Source organism: Manis pentadactyla, chromosome 9 (genome assembly GCF_030020395.1).
Source record: "Manis pentadactyla isolate mManPen7 chromosome 9, mManPen7.hap1, whole genome shotgun sequence".
Lineage (NCBI taxonomy): Eukaryota > Metazoa > Chordata > Mammalia > Pholidota > Manidae > Manis > Manis pentadactyla.
In genome coordinates this window covers 72487979-72504587 of record NC_080027.1, presented here as the reverse complement: position 1 = coordinate 72504587, position 16609 = coordinate 72487979, and the positions used below count along the sequence as shown (strand labels likewise).

The window sequence follows — 16609 nt, the reverse complement described above, 5'->3', positions numbered from 1 at the left end:
GAATCTGAGAAGTTGTATTCTTTGGGTAAATTCCAAGGAGTGGGATTCCCAGGTCAAATGGTATTTCTATTTTTAGTTTTTTGAGGAACCTCCATATTGCTTTCCACAATGGTTGAACTAGCTTACATTCCCACCAGCAGTGTAGGAGGGTTCCCCTTTCTCCACATCCTCACCAACATTTGTTTTTCTTAGTCTTTTCGATGCTGGCCATCCTTACTGGTGTGAGGTGATATCTCATTGTGGTTTTAATTTGCATTTCCCTGATGATTCGTGATGTGGAGCATCTTTTCATGTACTTGAGAAAAATGTGTATTCTGTTGCTTTTGGGTGTAGCGTTCTGTAGATGTCTGTTAGGTCCAGCTGTTCTATGGTGTTGTTCAGTGGTTCTGTGTCCTTACTTACCTTCTGTCTGGTTGATCTGTCCTTCAGAGTGAGTGGAGTGTTGAAGTCTCTAAGAATGAATGCACTGAATTCTATTTCCCTTTTTAATTCTGTTAGTTTCACATATGTGGGTGCTCCTGTGTTGGGCACATAGATATTTATAATGGTTATATCTTCTTGTTGGATTGACCCCTTTATCATTATGTAATATCCTTCTTTGTCTCTTGTTACTTCCTGTATTTTGAAGTCTATTTTGTCTGATACAAGTATTGCAACTCCTGCTTTTTTCTCTGTTAGTTGCATGAAAAATCTTTTTCCATCCCTTCACTTTTAGTCTGTGTATGTCTTTGGGTTTAAAGTGAGTCTCTTGCAGGCAGCATATAGACGGGTCTTGCTTTTTATTCATTCAGTGACTCTGTGTCTTTTGATTGGTGCATTCAGTCCATTTACATTTAGGGTGATCATCGATAGGTACGTACTTATTGCCATTGTAGGCTTTAGACACGTGGTTACCAAAGGTTCAAGGTTAATTTCCTTACTATCTAAGAGTCTAACTTAACTCACTTTATATGCTGTTACAAACACAATCTAAAGGTTCTTTTCTTTTTCTCCTCCTTTTTCTTCCTCCTCCATTCCTTATATATTAGGTATCATATTCTGTATTCTTTGTCTATCCCTTGATTCACTTTGGGGATAGTTAATTTAATTTTGCATTTGCTTAGTAATTAGCTGTTCTACTTTCTTAACTGTGGTTTTATTTCCTCTGGTGACAGCTATTAAACCTTGGGAACACTTCCATCTATAGCAGTCCCTCCAAAATAGACTGTAGAGATGGTTTGTGGGAGGTAAATTCTCTCAGCTTTTGCTTATCTGGAAATTGTTTAATCCCTCCTTCAAATTTAAATGATAATCTTGCCAGATAAAGTATTCTTGGTTCCAGGCCCTTCTGCTTCATTGCATTAAATACATCATGCCACTCCCTTCTGGCCTGTAAGGTTTCTGCTGAGAAGTCTGATGTTAGCCTGATGGGCTTTCCTTTGTATGTGATCTTATTTCTTTCTCTGGTTGCTTTTAATAGTCTGTCCTTGTCCTTGATCTTTGCCAGTTTTATTACTATATGTCTTGGTGTTGTCTTCCTTGGGTCCTTTGTATTGGGGGATCTGTGGATCTCCATGGCCTCAGAGACTATCTCCTTCCTCAGATTGGGAAAGTTTTCAGCAACTACCTCCTCAAAGACACTTTCTATCCTTTTCTCTCTCTCTTCTTCTTCTGGTACCCCTATAATGCGAATATTGTTCCGTTTGGATTGGTCACACAGTTCTCTCAATATTCTTTCATTCTTAGAGATCCTTTTTTCTCTCTGTGCCTCAGCTTCTCTGTATTTCTTTTCTCTAGTTTCTATTTCATTTATCGTCTCCTCTACTGTATTCAACCTGCTTTTAATACCCTCCATTGTGCTCTTCAGCGATTGGATCTCCAACCTGAATTCATTCCTGAGTTCTTGGATATCTTTCCGTACCTCCATTAGCATGTTGATGATTTTAATTTTGAACTCCCTTTCAGGAAGAGTCGTAAGGTCCATGTCATTTAAATCTTTCTCCGGAGTTGTATTAATAATTTTACTCTGGACCAAATTTCTTTGGCGTTTCATATTTGTATATGGCGCCCTCTAGTGTCCAGAAGCTCGATTCTGGAGCTGTTCAGCCCCTGAAGCAATGTTGGGGGTGGCAGGGGAGCGGTACTGGTGCCTGGGGGGAGAAAAGAGCTGTTCCCTGCTTCCCGGCTGCTGTGCCTGTCTCCACTACCTGAACCAGTGGGCCGAGCACACAGGTATAAGCGTTTCGCCCAGAGCAGCTGGATATGGATCCCTGCTTTCCACAAGTGGCTGGAATTCTCTCCAGGAATTCTGCCTGTATTAACTTTCCAACTCAGTAGTCATGAGAGTGTCATGCAAGCACCATGAAATGTAGGTTTGTGCTCCCAGAGCAGATCTCTGGAGCTAGGTATTCAGCAGTCCCAGGCCTTCCACTCCCTCCCTCCTTCGTTTCTCTTCCTCCCGCCGGTGAGCTGGGGTGGGGGAAGGACTTGGTTCCAGCTGGGCCACAGCTTTGGTACGTTACCCCGTTCCGTGAGGTCTGCTCTTTTCTCCAGGTGTATGCAGTCTGGCGCCATCCTCTTTCCTGTTGCTCTCTCAGGATTAGTTGCACCAACTATATTTTCTAATTGTATCCAGTTTTAGGAGGAAGCCTCCTCTGTCTGTCCTCTCACACCACCATCTTTAATCAGCTATTTTATTTTTTACAGGCTTTTTCTTTTTCTTGAGGAATATTCTCTTTGATTAAAGGTAACATCTTTCATTATCATTCAGCATATAGTTACAGAATACTTACTGTAGGCTATGCTCCCCTGTTCTAGGTGCTGGAAAACAGCGGTAAATAAAATGGGCCACAAACTGTTGCTCTCATAGAGCTCATATTCTATATTGGGGAAGATGGACGATGTAAACAAGGTGATGTCACGTAGTGCAGTTGGTTGAACGGTACCCTCCTGAAAGATGTCTTACCGCCTAACCCCTGGAACCTGTGACTGTAACCTTACTTAGATGTCATTGCAGAGATGAGATCATCCTGGATTATCCAGGTGGGCCCTAAATCCAAGACAAATGTCTTGTAAGAGACACAGAGGAAGAAAAGGCCATAATGTGGAGGCAGAGGTGGCATGATACAGCCACTGCCAGGAAACACCTGGAGCCTCCAGAAGCTGGACAAAGCGAGGGATTCTCCCCAGGAGCTTCCAGAGGGACCATGGCCCTGCCAACACCTTGATTTCAGATTCTCTTCTAGAACTGTGAGAGCTTCTGTTGTATAAGCCACACTTTGTGGTAATTTTTATGGCAGCCCAAGAAAGCAAATATAAATGTCAATAGGTACCAAGAAGAAAATAAAACAGGGAAATGAGATAAAGGGTTCAACTGGGACTCCTAAAATGACGGAGTCTGGAAGGTCCCATTGGGAGACACTATTCGAGTTACGAAGGTTGGGGAGATGGGCGTTCTGAATCTGAGGGGGCCACAAGTGCAAAGGGTCCAACCTGGGGAGACAGCAGGGCTGGCTGTGGGAGGGGGAAGGGGGAGTGGTGAGGTGATGCCGGAGGCAGGGAGGGGCCAGATACCGGAGGGCCTCACAGGCCTTGGTGAGCAGTCTGGATTTCCTTCCATTTAAAATCTCTTAGAGAGATCTTAGTTGTAATGACCTGCAGATTCCCTAAATAGCACAGAGAAGGAAGAATATGCTTATTAAGTATATATGAGTATATTCTGAACATTCTTGTAATTGGATTCAAAAAGCCCAGAACCTTTGTAATCTCATAATCCCATCCCACTGTTTAATTCTAAATGAATAATGTCACAGATAGTACATGTGAAGTCAGACACCACAGGACACAGTAGAAAATCCTAAGGGTGATCCTTTATTTCATTCACTTTGTACTTAGAAGGTGGAATTTCAGTCTGTAAAAGTTGTTCCAGCCAGTTCAGCCAATGGCTTGGAAATCACCTTGTCTTAACTCCATGATGTAAGCAGTCCTTGGGGTGGCCCAAGGGTCATGGAAGGTCCCAGAACTCCACTGGATGGGCTTCCCTAGGATCCCACTCCTCGTTCCTATTGATGATCACTGAGGAAATGGACTGTGATTCTATTCACTTTTTCAAAGGTCAGACCTACCTCATTTACATGTCAAGAATAATTTCTCAAGCATAAAATTTATCATTTTCCTATAGTTCTTTAAATGCCTGACATCCATCTTTTCTCTACCTCAAAAATCCCTTTCTTTTTCACATTATCTTTCTTAATTTCTTCTTATTGTAAAAACAAAAACAAACAAAGATGGGGTTTTGTTGTGCACATTAGCAGGTCCATACAGAAAAATGCAGAGGTTTTTTTATATACCATTTACAGTGACAGCTCAGAATACAAAGTCAAGAAGGAAAAATATGAAATATTAGACTTGCTCTGAATAAGCCTACAAAGAATGATACCACTGTAGCTTAATCAGAACTTTTCCTCACTAACTATTCAACAGTGGCAAATGTAAAATATTCTCAGTTAAAATACATAGCAGTTACTCCATGTTCTGCCTGTGTCCCCAATTTCAGCCAACTTCTGAATATAGGGCTTTTTCTAATTTTATTCCCCTTTAGTTTCCATTTAATGGAAAAATCTAAAATGTTTTAGCAATGTATCCCCCCCATAAAGCATTATAATTTACAAAGGTTTTAGTGTGGAGAGAGATTACTGAAAGAAGAGCAACAACTATTTTCCAGGAAATACCGAGTGAAAAACAGTTTTAGTTACAATCTGATGTTATAAACTTGCTGTTTTAGGGACATGACTGCTGTAAATGAGATATCTGTAGCAACCATCCAAGACAATAAGGAAAGCCTATGACAGTCTGCCCTGTTACGGTGTTTGTATATCAAAGTTCATCATGATTTTTTGTGAGATCTTCCCCATAATTGGTAGCTTGGCTTCCAACAAACATGTTCCAGTTCTCCAATATCTCCTCTTTAGTTAGCTTTTCATCCTGTGGGAGAGAGGAAAGAGCTCTGTCACAGAAGCTCTGTTGACTCTGAGTAACAGTTCAACATGAAGCTCATGTTATTTCATTGATTTGTAACATTTAAATTATTACACTTAATGATTAAAAAGCTGCCAGGTACCTCCTTCATCTACCATCACTGCCCTGCAAAACCCCAAATTGAAACAGCCTCTTGCTATAAAAGCTGTGCTAAAATATATCCTAAAATATACCAGGTAAGTCCCTGAGGAATTCAGAAGCTGGAATCCAATTATGTCTACAAGCAGTGCCAGCATTCTCAAAACAGGACCCGAAGAATTCTACTTCCCTTTTATGGCCTGACTGCAAAATGTTCCTGAGAACTTAGAACAATGATCAAAGCGGAAGGCGGCAGAACTTCTTCCTAAATCTTGTTTATTCATTAATTTTGGTATTTATCAATAGGTATTGAAGTACTGGACATCAGAGCTAGAAGCGTGAGCTTGCCTGAGGATGTCTGGGTTTTAATGGGATGGCCTTCCTTGTGCCTGACATATCACGGATGTTTGATAAATGTCTGCTGTTGAATGAATGAACAAACTTGTCCTAGGGCAATGCAGGGTATATCTCTTAAATCCATGCTCTGTGCACAGCAGTTACTGTTGCCGTGCTCCTAGGTCATGGAGTGAAAGCACATGTGGCCCATAGCAGACGATCCAGGAATGTCTGGGCCTAAGGAAACCACAGTGGGTTATCATGGTTTTGGCTTAAGTTTACAAGTCTCTAGTGTAGGTCAAGAACGAGAAGTCGGTAAGGACAGGCAGCACCCAATGTTGTCACTGAAGAAGCAAGCAGAATTAATCTTATGTAAACTGTTGCCCTTAAAGGAACGACTCCAGAAGAATGTGAAATACCTTGTTTTTGTCCGACTCATACACCAGGTGCCTGGCCTCGGCCTGTGCATGGTCATAATCTTGAGGGAGGATCCAGTGGCGAATCTCATCTTTGTCTAACTTCCCGTCCTTGTTCAGATCCCGGAATTCATTAAACTGCTCCCGCTCTGACAAAACCCAGTCTGGCTCAGGGCCACTCTCCTCGTGGGAAAACATATCCGCTAGGAGGGAAGGTTAAGGCTGTTCTTGGTTACTAAGACAAGTGGCAACCTGAGTCAAAGAAAACCTAACCTCCTGAGTCTGTGGAAGGCAATCACCAATCAGGAGACCTGACCCAGGCATGTGGTGGCCATCTCCCGAGGACAGTGGGGCACTGGTTTCCCTGCTCTGAAGGCTGCTTGGTGGACGAGAAAGAACTGAGCGTAGGAGCCGGAAGATGAATCCTGGCTCCTGATGAATCTTAGTTCAGTGATTGGGATTTACCTGATGCAGTGACAGAGCCCCTTAAGTTACCTTGTCTATAAAATGGAGGTGATCATTTACAAATGACAGGCTTATTAGGAAGAACAAATGGGGCACTTTCTGTGAAAGCCCTCTACAACCCAAAATGCCACTATATAGGTGGAAACCAGTAGAATGACCACCACCACTTTCTATAGTCCAGATACTGTAGAAAGTACTTACACACATTTTTTTTTCATTTGGTTTTTGTAACAATCCTATGAAGTATTGTTATTCTTCCTCCTTTATAGATGAAAACACTGAGGCACAGCCTTAACCCAAGTCCAAAGCTAGTATGGACTTGCGGCTACATAGGAACATGGGCACTCGGCTTCCATCCCATGGTCTTAACCACAGTGCTCATTCCCATGTTGTTTATACCACTTCCAAAGGCTTCACATGTATCTTTTTATTCCATCCTTATGAAAATTCTGTAAGCTAGGTCATTATCCTTATTTTGTAAAATAGCAGGGAAAGGAAGAAGTAGGCAAAGTTTATGCATAGTTTGCTAAGTCACTAGATCCTCTTGGAAAAGGGAGATACCCTGTGAAAAGAGAGACTGCCAAACACATCTTGAGGATGTCAGGTGGTGGAGCAGGCAGTGAAAAAAACAAAATGAGAGGCAAAACCCTTGATTCGGCCACAAAGTAAACCCACACCTGATATTTGCACATGTTTTTGAGAAAGGATTGTCACATGCTAACATGCTTCACATGCTAACACACTTCATGCAGTTCTGCACGCATGGCTGCTGTGTATTCCCATTTTACAGACAAGGAAGCTGAGACTGGTAGTGATTACACAGCTAGGAAGTGGAAAAGCCAGGACTCCTAATTCCAGTGCTCTTCTCTCTACACCACATCACCACCAGTTTTCCATCATTCCTGCCTGAAACACAAAGCTCCCCCTAAATGAAGTCACTTGATGGACAAGCTCATACATTGGGGCCTCTCTGACTGCGAGATGCTCAGCATCCTATTTTCAAGCACAATGCCTCCACCTCCCTTTGTCCAGTATAAAGATGGCATGTTTCTTTTAGGCAAAGCGACTCAGAATTTTGCCTGACTTTGTACCATTTCAGTGCAGAGTTCCAGCGAGCCAGGAAGAGCACACACTTTTAATCAAAAGTGCTACATTGCTTGTTTTAATCCATCAGCCTCTTCTGTCATTCTGATTTCATCACCACTGTCAAGGTGAGAGGTCCACGGCTTTGAACCTTCCCTTGCACATGCACGAGGCAGAAGGAAGGCTCTGCGGCTTACACTGACAAGGGGGCTGTCAGCATTTGTTATTCTACAAAGGTAGTGCCACTAAGATCACTTTAATTACTGTGTTAAGAGCTACCTGTCTGTTACCACAGACACAGAACAGCACTCAGCTCTTCAGAACAAATATAATTTTGAATGATCAGAAGAAGCTTTGCTCTTAATTACTGAAGGCATTTGTTCTTATGTACAACGTGGCAGAGAATACAACCACAGACCATAGAATGATGGCAAGTTGGGCTCTAGTTTTACTTTGAGAAGTAATTAACTGCATTTATTAAATATGTATACAAAAATGAGACACATCCCATCCCTCAAATGATTGTCCAGCTTTTACTTTATTGAGACTTGGAGAAGAAGAGCTGTCGTGAGAAGGCAGCCTGCAGCTGGACCACACGCCAAAGCACTGAAGGAGCAGCCAGTGAGGATGGAGTGGCAGTCTCCCCTGGTGCATGCCTGGAGGGCTACGGGGCTGCAGGGAAGGGCTCTTACCAGCAGGGTGGCTTCTGACCCAGGTGCATTAACTGGAGCTTCATTCAACCAGGGCTCAGATACCAGTAAACCTACTTATGATGTTGCTTAAGTAGAGCCCATCAGAACAAACTGCTAGGTACAGTGCTCCCAATGAAAGGATCAAAAACTAGAAGCACAAAATGGCTAATTATGGGGCAACTGTGCACTTTGTAAGAGGAGTTACCTAAGAACGAATGCCTTCTGCAGAGATCTTGGGCATGTGTGAACAGTTCCACTGAACACAGCTGCATCTACACAGAGCTTCTAGGCCCTGCTGACTAAAGGTGTGGTCAGACTGTATGCTCCCACCTCACTGTCCACCTAGGGATCTCCAGTCCCCTTTTGCACAGGTAAAACTAGCCAGTGTGGTGAGGGACACCTCCCAGAGCCTAGAGGAGGGCCTGCCTTCTGGTCTCCTCTCCACGGCCTGAGGACTAATAATGCCTCCCTGACATTGCACTGCTAGGGCTAGTGTGACAAGTCCCTCTCTACTGGGAGGGCAAAGGAGTGGCACCTATAGGCTTGCAGCTGTTGCTAGAGGAGACCTCTGGAGAAAGCAGCGAGACAAGGGGGTGGAGGCATGCTGCCAGCTGGGACAGCTGAGCAAGACTCCAGGCCACACTCACCAATGTACTCATCCTGATCCACAAACCCGTCCCTGTTCTTGTCAATGTCCTCCAGAGTTTCCTGGGAAGAAAAGAGGAAAAGGGAATGCAAGATGGCTAGGTGCTCTAAGCAAATCTGGGAATTCTTTCTATTGTCCTCCTTTCGGTCTGGCTTGTATGGCAGAATGCTCAGGGACTTCTGGTTCATCTCCTTACCTCCCTGGGTGTTAGTTTCTTACCTAGAAAAAATAAGCAGTGGCTTCTATCCTATCTCTCCCACCCCACAATTTTAAGAGCAGAACACTCTTAGAATGAAAATGTACCTATAAGCCCAGAGGTGCTCTGATTATATCAGAAAGCTCTGCGAGGCCAGCCATCTTCACCACCCAGCCAACATCCCCGGGGGTACCTGGGAGGAGTCCAGCTTGAGAACAGCTAGACAATCTCAAAAACAGATTCCAGTGCTAAATGGGCCATGAACACTGAGTTGGTTTCAGAAAAATATGAAGATAAAGCATGAGGCAAAAGTGGACCCATCCACCAACTTGGTAACTCAAATAGTCCAAAGCTGATCATAAACAAAAGCTTTGGCCACTTGCTTCCCACTCTCAAAGCTGCTGGAACCGGCTCAGGATGTATCTGCCCAGGAAATGGGTGATGGAATGTATTTTATTACCATGGAAAATAAAGACATTTGGCACTCTACAAGACACTATGGAAAGCAACTACACCCAGAGGCCTTACAAGCTCAGCCACCCTCAAAGACTAGGGTCTAATCCTTTTACCCTCTGAAAATATTCCTTAGAGGAGTGTCCTTCCAGCCCTGGTCTTACTAAGCTTCCTTATGGTCAACAATCCTATGCATGCCATTCCAGAATATTTTTCTACTTCCTTCATGGCTGAAAATGGGATAGAAACTACATCACTGCTCACTAAACCCTTTTACTCTTTCTGGGCACACATCTAAACTGTATGTCCTGCCTCACCATGGCAAGGAGGGGCCGGTGGCACGTAAAAGGAAGGATGGTTCCTTTCCTGGTAGTAAAAGTAGACTGTGCCTTCTTCTCATTCCCTCTCTCCTTCTCTCTACCTGCTGGCTGTCAGGATGACAAGATGGTAGAGTACAAGGTAGACGTAGCCTGGCTATCTGGTAGCACTTGGGGAACCGCCCCGAAGATCCACCTGACTGGGACCATCTGCACTGGACTTGATATAAGCGAAAAATAAGCCCTGATGTGTCAGACAGGTTGGGGCTCTCTGTTACAGCAGCCAGCCTGCCCTGGCTGATCTACTGGGTAAACAGGGATTTCAGTGTATTTCCCCTTCCCAGTCCTTCCCCAATTCTCATCAGGTTGAAGAATTTTCTCTCTTTGGATGGAGGGACAAGGCGCTGGCACAGCTTCTTTCACCCTTGTCTTCCCCCTGTCCTGGCTCTTTATCTTACCAAAACCACAATTTCTTTCATATGCTCAAACTCCTCAGGGTGCAGAAAGGCAGTGAACTCCTCCCGAGTGGCTGTCTGGTCACTGTCAAGGTCGGCAGCCTTGAACCTTCTCTCGTCACGTGGCAGCATCTTTTTAAAGGTGTGATGATCTGACGTATCATGGAACTCTGTGGGATTTCCTGCAGGGTTGCGCAAGAATATTACACTGCGCTGCTAAGAAAGGCGTTACCCCAGGTCACTCGCCTTCGTGCCCAAGTGCTACACATGGGACAAAAGGTCCTGACCTATCAAGTTTTTGAAACATTTTATTTCAGAATACCTTTAGCATCTGTTCCTTTATTCCCCCCCAAATCCAGGCCCTCAAAGGGCATTAAAGCAAGTGGTTAAAGTACAGACTTTAGACCATATGAATACCATACTCACCTTTGCAGAAGTCTGCTTTTATATCATTGTTTGATCCAGAACCTGCAGAGGTTCCTGAGGGCCCATGACATTTTGTTTAAATGTTTTTGCTTGGCTTTCAAGATCTCCCTGAATCTGGCTGTGTGTGTGCTCCTTAGTTCTCCTCAGATTGGTCTCCTTGCTGTTTCTACCACACATGTGGGTCTGCACACACCCCTTCATTATTCCCCCAAACATGCAGGTCTTATGTCCAAACCTTGCCTATTGCTAAATGCACTGCCGTACCTTTGCCCCTCCAGCTGACCCACCTTCCCCACTTGTCTTCACTTTCTCAATAGATACCCATTTCTCAAGGCCCAGCTCCCAAACTACCCTTCAGCAGGAAGAAGCCTGCCTTGGCTGCCCCAGCCCACCCCATCCTTGCTATCTGCAACTCGGCAGCACTCTGAAACTGTCCCACAGACACACGGCCTTTCTGCTTTGTTCTCTGTGTGTGCCTCTGAGATTGTAAACTCCAGCTGGGCAGCAACCTAAGTAATTTTTTATCAGACCCTCAACCCCACCTCACACTCACCACCTACAGCTTCAGTCAGAGTAAGCAACTCGGTACATTCTTAACAAGCAGAGGAGGATACTACACAAGCAGGTTCTACTTAGTGGCTGGTGACATCTCCCTGAGCACGTAGGTATGATGAGGGAGCATGTTATGCAGGCCCCAGCCATGCAACGGCCCCTGCAGCACCTCTTACCTAGGTAATAACCGTAGGTAGCTTGTTTGTATTCTTCCCAGGAAATTTTATCATCTTTGTCCCGATCATAATCCTTCCAGACTTTAGCAACATTATCATAGATGTATCTTTTCTGTACGCGTTTGATCCAGGTTTTCAGCTCCTCGGTGGTAACAAAGCTGTCCCCATCACTGTCGATACGATCGACAATCTTCCTGTAGTAAACAAAACAAAACAAAGAACAACCCACAAGGCTATTATCAAGGCTTATGTGATCCTGATCCAGAAAAGATCAAATACCTGCACAATCTAAAATGCATAAACAATTGAAATAAAATCAGTGATCCAATGGTGTTGGAAAGGGTCTCAAAGTTCCCATTTACCAAGGATGTATGCCTTACCACCCCCACCCACTCCCAGTGCCAATGGCAGACAAGTGGATCATGTCCTGATAAACCTACATGATAAACCTGAGCACATTCAACACAAGTGCTCTGTGGTCGAACACTATCGATTGATTTGACGTGATTTGTACAATGAAACTCCGCAATCTTTCCTGATGTTGTCCAACTCCTTCATTTTAGAGTAATGGAAACCCAGGCCAAGAGAAATTGGATGACTTTTCTAAGATCACACAGCTAGTATTTAGAACATCTCAGGTAAGAACCTACCTATGTCTTCTGGCTCCAGGTCCAATGCAAAAGAAATGGAAAATTCTACATAAACCAAAACATAAGTGAATTCTTTGTGTTCTAAATGTCACCACTTTAGACTTAAAGACTTGAAACTTAAAACAGGAAGAAACCAGATCTTGTTGGACAAAGCATAAAATGTTAGGGATGAAAGAGCCTTGACATTAGGGAACCTGTTCAAGAAACTTGACCAGCTGAGCAGCTCAGGAGCCTAAACGCCTGCTCTCCGGTGAAGACCTCTGTGTCCACTGGTGTCTCCTGTTCCACAGCTGGCCCAGGTTCCAGCGATTTCCCACTCGACTCCACTGACGCACCCCAGATCCAAGACCAGAGCAAGCATCAGGTCGGGAACTCACCCGCGTCTTTCTCGAGGCCAGAGAGTCCCAACCTGGGGACACCCTGTGTAGGGAAATTCAAGGGCACCTACAAGCTATATCCAATGTTTAAAAAAGTTTTACCCAAGGAGTTCCTTTACCTGGGATGAGGTCATACAGGCTACTAAGGATTTGTTTCTTTGCTTTGGCTAGAATTCTGTCAATTCAGTGGGTACACTTTCTCACTGTGAATATAAGTTTTGCTTGATGGTTATTCTTTGATTAAGGAGACATGGGAAATGAATTCATTATTATTTAAGTCTCCATCTCCTACCTGAACCTGGGTAGCCCAAGCTCCTCTTCCTCAGTCAAGTGTAAACATTGCTATCAGCTTTAACATGCCCCTTCATTTATAATTTTAACAGATCTCAAGACTAAAAGAGGGAAACCCTCTTCCAGGAACTCACAGCTGCTCTGAGTCTCAGTTACCTAACTATAAATTGGAACGCCTACCTTGCCAGGAACATTGTGAGGAATAAAGGAGAGAAAGTGTGCCTTGCCTCACTAAGCACAGGATGGAGAACTCAGCAAACACCCAGCAGGTTACAGACAAGAGCAGAGCCTCCCGGTAGAGCTTAAGGCAACCTGGAGACCCCTACTGGCCTCCCACAAGGCTGCCCAGCTTTGCTCCGGACAATGACTGCCACATGGGAAAAAAAGTCCATGGTGTCAAGAAAAACCAGAAAGTGGGATGTGTGCATGAAAACACTCAGATTTTAAATGCTGGCAAGTAATTCATATTTTTTCTAAGATGGTGTGGCATGTTTGTCACTGTGTGCAGCCTATGGGTCTCCACTTTGTAGCCCTCTGGCCTAGGTGTCTCCACAGGTGTTTCCCAAAGCTATGGTCAGCTAGTGGTGATAAAGGTGTCTGGATCCTGCCACGCTCCTCCCTCAGCAGCTGACTTCGAGGAACTGTTGCACCAGGAGCTGTGGATACAGATGTGACTTTTCATGCTTTGCCTGGTCCCATACTGCACCCGGTATTTCCAACCCTACCTGCTGCTAGCCCAAGACAGGTGAGCAGTGTATTCACTACCCATCTGGTGGCTCAGGCCAGAGACCCAGATGTCACCCTTGATTCCTCCCTCCTTCCCCCACTCCCACGTTGTTCAGAGCAAGCACTGCCAGATCTACCTCCCACATGTGTCTGTGTTCACCCTCTCTTGCTGTCTGGACCAGGCTGTGCCTTGTTCATGCCCTCATGGTCACTAGCCCTTTCTCTGGTCTCCCCATCTGTGCCTCAGTTATGTTCTCTGCCCTACTGCCAGTCTGACTTTTTTCTAAAGAGTTTTTGGGATGATGACATTTTGACCATGTACAGGATAACATCTAATCTCCACCTCTCATAGGTCCTTCCTGCTCTGCCCTAGGTTCCCCACCACTTCCACCTCCCATTTATTATGTCCTATCCCTTTACTGTCCCAATACCCCTCAAGCCCCAGAACAGGTTTCAAAGCCTTTATAAGCAGGCTCTTTTCCCTGCAGGAATGCCTGCCCTTGCCTGTGTACCTGGCAACCTCTGAGTTACCCCACAAGCTCTGATCAAGTTGATGATACCAAACCCCTAAGTCCCTCTCTCCAGCCTGAGGCCTGAGCGCTCCTTCCCCTGGAAGTGGTCCCTGTAGTTTTTACATGTGAGCATTAGAGCAATCATGCATCGTGTCTGCCTGTGTCTCACCCCCCACATCTGATTTTAAGTACTTGAGGACTAAGACCGTAAGGTTTTTATCTTCATACCTGCCAGGTATCTATCAAGGTGCCTGGCCTGCAGTAGCTGTTCAAATGTTGGTTACATAAATAAATGAATAAAGTGAAGGTGTTCATACAAGGATCAAATGCAGACCAACTCCATTAGCACTTGCTCTCACCACTAGGCTTACTGGTCATGACGAAGACATTAAACTGGAATCTGTAGGACTGTACACCCTAAACTCTCCTCCTCTTTCTTCCCCATGACAGTGCTCTAAATGGCTGCTAGACACTCAGGGCCCCAGAATAAATCAGTCTGCAAGTGCCTCAAAGCAATACAATAGAGTGAATTTATCAATGGTCCCCATTGTTAAGTCTCAAACAAGAAGAGAAAGTACTTCTCTGAAAAATAAAAGGTGATTGTTTGGAGGTGACTTTGAATTTCAAAGTCTTTTTATCAAAGCAGGCAGATGGTACACCTACACAATAGGTATAATTTAGCCTCATATTCTAACCAGCCACATTGGCCTTTGGTAGCCCCCACCAGCACAGGGATGGCTGTGTTTTTTTTGTAGCAGGACATGAAGATCCTCCACCCCCAGGAACTAGGTTCAGGGAAGCCTGGTGCCCATTGGCAAGGTTAATGGGACCCTTCCCAGCCCAGCCTCCACCTGGGACCAGGCTGGCTGCTGATTCCTCTGTGGAAGGGTTTCCAGATACCTTTGCACAATGTCAAATGTCTCCCCAGGGGACATGAAGAGGGTGCACTGAGATACCAAAGTTTTGTTTCCCAGGTTTTGTTCCTGACTCAACCGCCTTCCAGAGTGAAATTCACGATCTGCCTACAGACCATCCTGCTTTTTGACTTCAGCCATAGGACTGGGTGCCACTGCAAATGCTGCAAAAAGAAACTTGGGGACCAGTTTCCATGCCCATCTCCTTTACCTATTCCCCAATGCCCCTCTCTTCTTAACAACAGGATTTTTATATCCCTACTTAAGATTTATGGGGCGTTTAGGCTGAAGGAAAGAACACGCCTGCCTCGGGCCAGGGAAGCAGCCCAGGAATCAAGCCTCTCCTTTATCTGACCCCTTCATCTTTTATCCATTTTTGTTCATCCTTCAGACCTTCTTAGCAGTGTGTCAAACGCTCCTCTCGGGGAATGGGGGGAGAAGAGAGAAACTGCGAGGGTGGGGAAAAACTCATGTCTTTAGAGGACAAACTTCTTTTGTACACCCACCCCCTCCCTTCTGATGCAACCACGGGGAGGGGGCGGGCCTCGCCGTCCGGGCTCCCGCGGCCGCTGCCACGTTCCGGCCTCCCCGAGGGAGCCACGCCAGCCTGGGCGCGGCGGCGATCTCCAGGCCAGGGTCCCGGTGCCCTAGGGCACCTGGCTGCCCCGCCCCCGGATCCGCGCGCACGATTTCGCTTTCGCTTTGCGACTCGCGCCCTGCGGGGTTCCAGCCCCGGTGGCCCCGAGGGCACCTGCGACGCCCCCGAGCGCGGCCCGGGCCGCGGCCTCACCCCAGCCTCTCCTTGCTCTCCTCCGAGGTGAGCTGGTCGAAGGTCCTGGAGTCCTCTTTGCCCAGGAAGGCCTCGTGGTCGTACTGGAAGCTCTGGTTGTCCTCGGGCGGCCGCTCGCCCAGCTCCGAGTCGGGCCGCACCACGCGCTCCTTGCGCACCGTGGGCTTGGCCCGCAGCGCCCGGGGCGCCAGCGCCAGCGCCAGCAGCAGCCCCAGGGCGAGCCCCAGGCGGCCGCCGCGGCCGCCACGCGCCATCGTCGGGAGGAGGGAGCGGCCCGCAGGCAGGCACGGAGCGAGCGAGCCGAGCGGCGACTCGGGAATGGGGGCTCCGCGCGCGGCCGCGCCGGCCGGGCTGGGGCTGGGGCTGGCCGGGGGAGGGGACGGGCCAGCCCCTAGCCAGCGCCCGCCCCGCGCCCGAGCGGAGGGGCGCGCCCCAGCCGCGGGCAGGGAAGCGCCGGCTGCCCCGCTCACGCGCCCCATTGGCCGCCGCGCAGCGGGGGGAGGCCGCGGCCGCCGAGCCACGTCGCCAGCCGGGGTGGTGGGCGCGGGGCTCGGGTGTTCCTTCCGCTCCTCCCCGCGACCTCGTCGCGAGGGGCGGGCCCAGCGTACTGGGCCGGGGACTGGAGGGCTCTTAGAAGACGGGGAAGAAGTTCTTTGTCAAGCAACAGATGTTCGGAATAAAATTCCCTCCCTCTTCTTCCAGTTCCGGAGAATAGAATGGAGAGGGGCGCAGCCCCTCCCCAACTCCCAGCTGGGTCCCCGAATCTCAGCCCCGGACCCCGCCTCAAGATGTGCTCTTAAGCCAAATTCAACCCCACTTGCCCAAACTTGGAATCTGGTTCCAAACACAGGAGAGTGAAAAGAGACCAGAGTGGGCAAGTTCCCCTAGAAACGAGGCTCACAAGGGGTCACAAACTCCAGTGTGAGAGGAGAGCCAAGCAGGTAACGCAGTAAGACCAAGGGACCCTCTACACTGAGCAGTCCAGTGCTCTCCAGCTGCCAGGGGAAGTGCAGGCCGCAAACTGGCAGTTGGTCCCTTTTCC

The 16609-nt window shown here is 46.8% G+C and overlaps 1 protein-coding gene across 1 annotated transcript; it reads right to left on the bottom strand.

The window, feature by feature from the left end:
* Nucleotides 1-3828: 3828 nt before the first annotated feature.
* Nucleotides 3829-16088, bottom strand: RCN1 (reticulocalbin 1). The gene is made up of 6 exons (XM_036891688.2): nt 15568-16088; nt 11308-11501; nt 10157-10335; nt 8734-8794; nt 5850-6049; nt 3829-4962 (listed from the first exon to the last, which is right to left on the bottom strand). The coding sequence occupies exons 1-6, from the start codon at nt 16044-16046 to the stop codon at nt 4855-4857; spliced, it is 1221 nt and encodes a 406-aa protein (XP_036747583.2). The 5' UTR covers nt 16047-16088; the 3' UTR covers nt 3829-4854.
* Nucleotides 16089-16609: the final 521 nt, after the last annotated feature.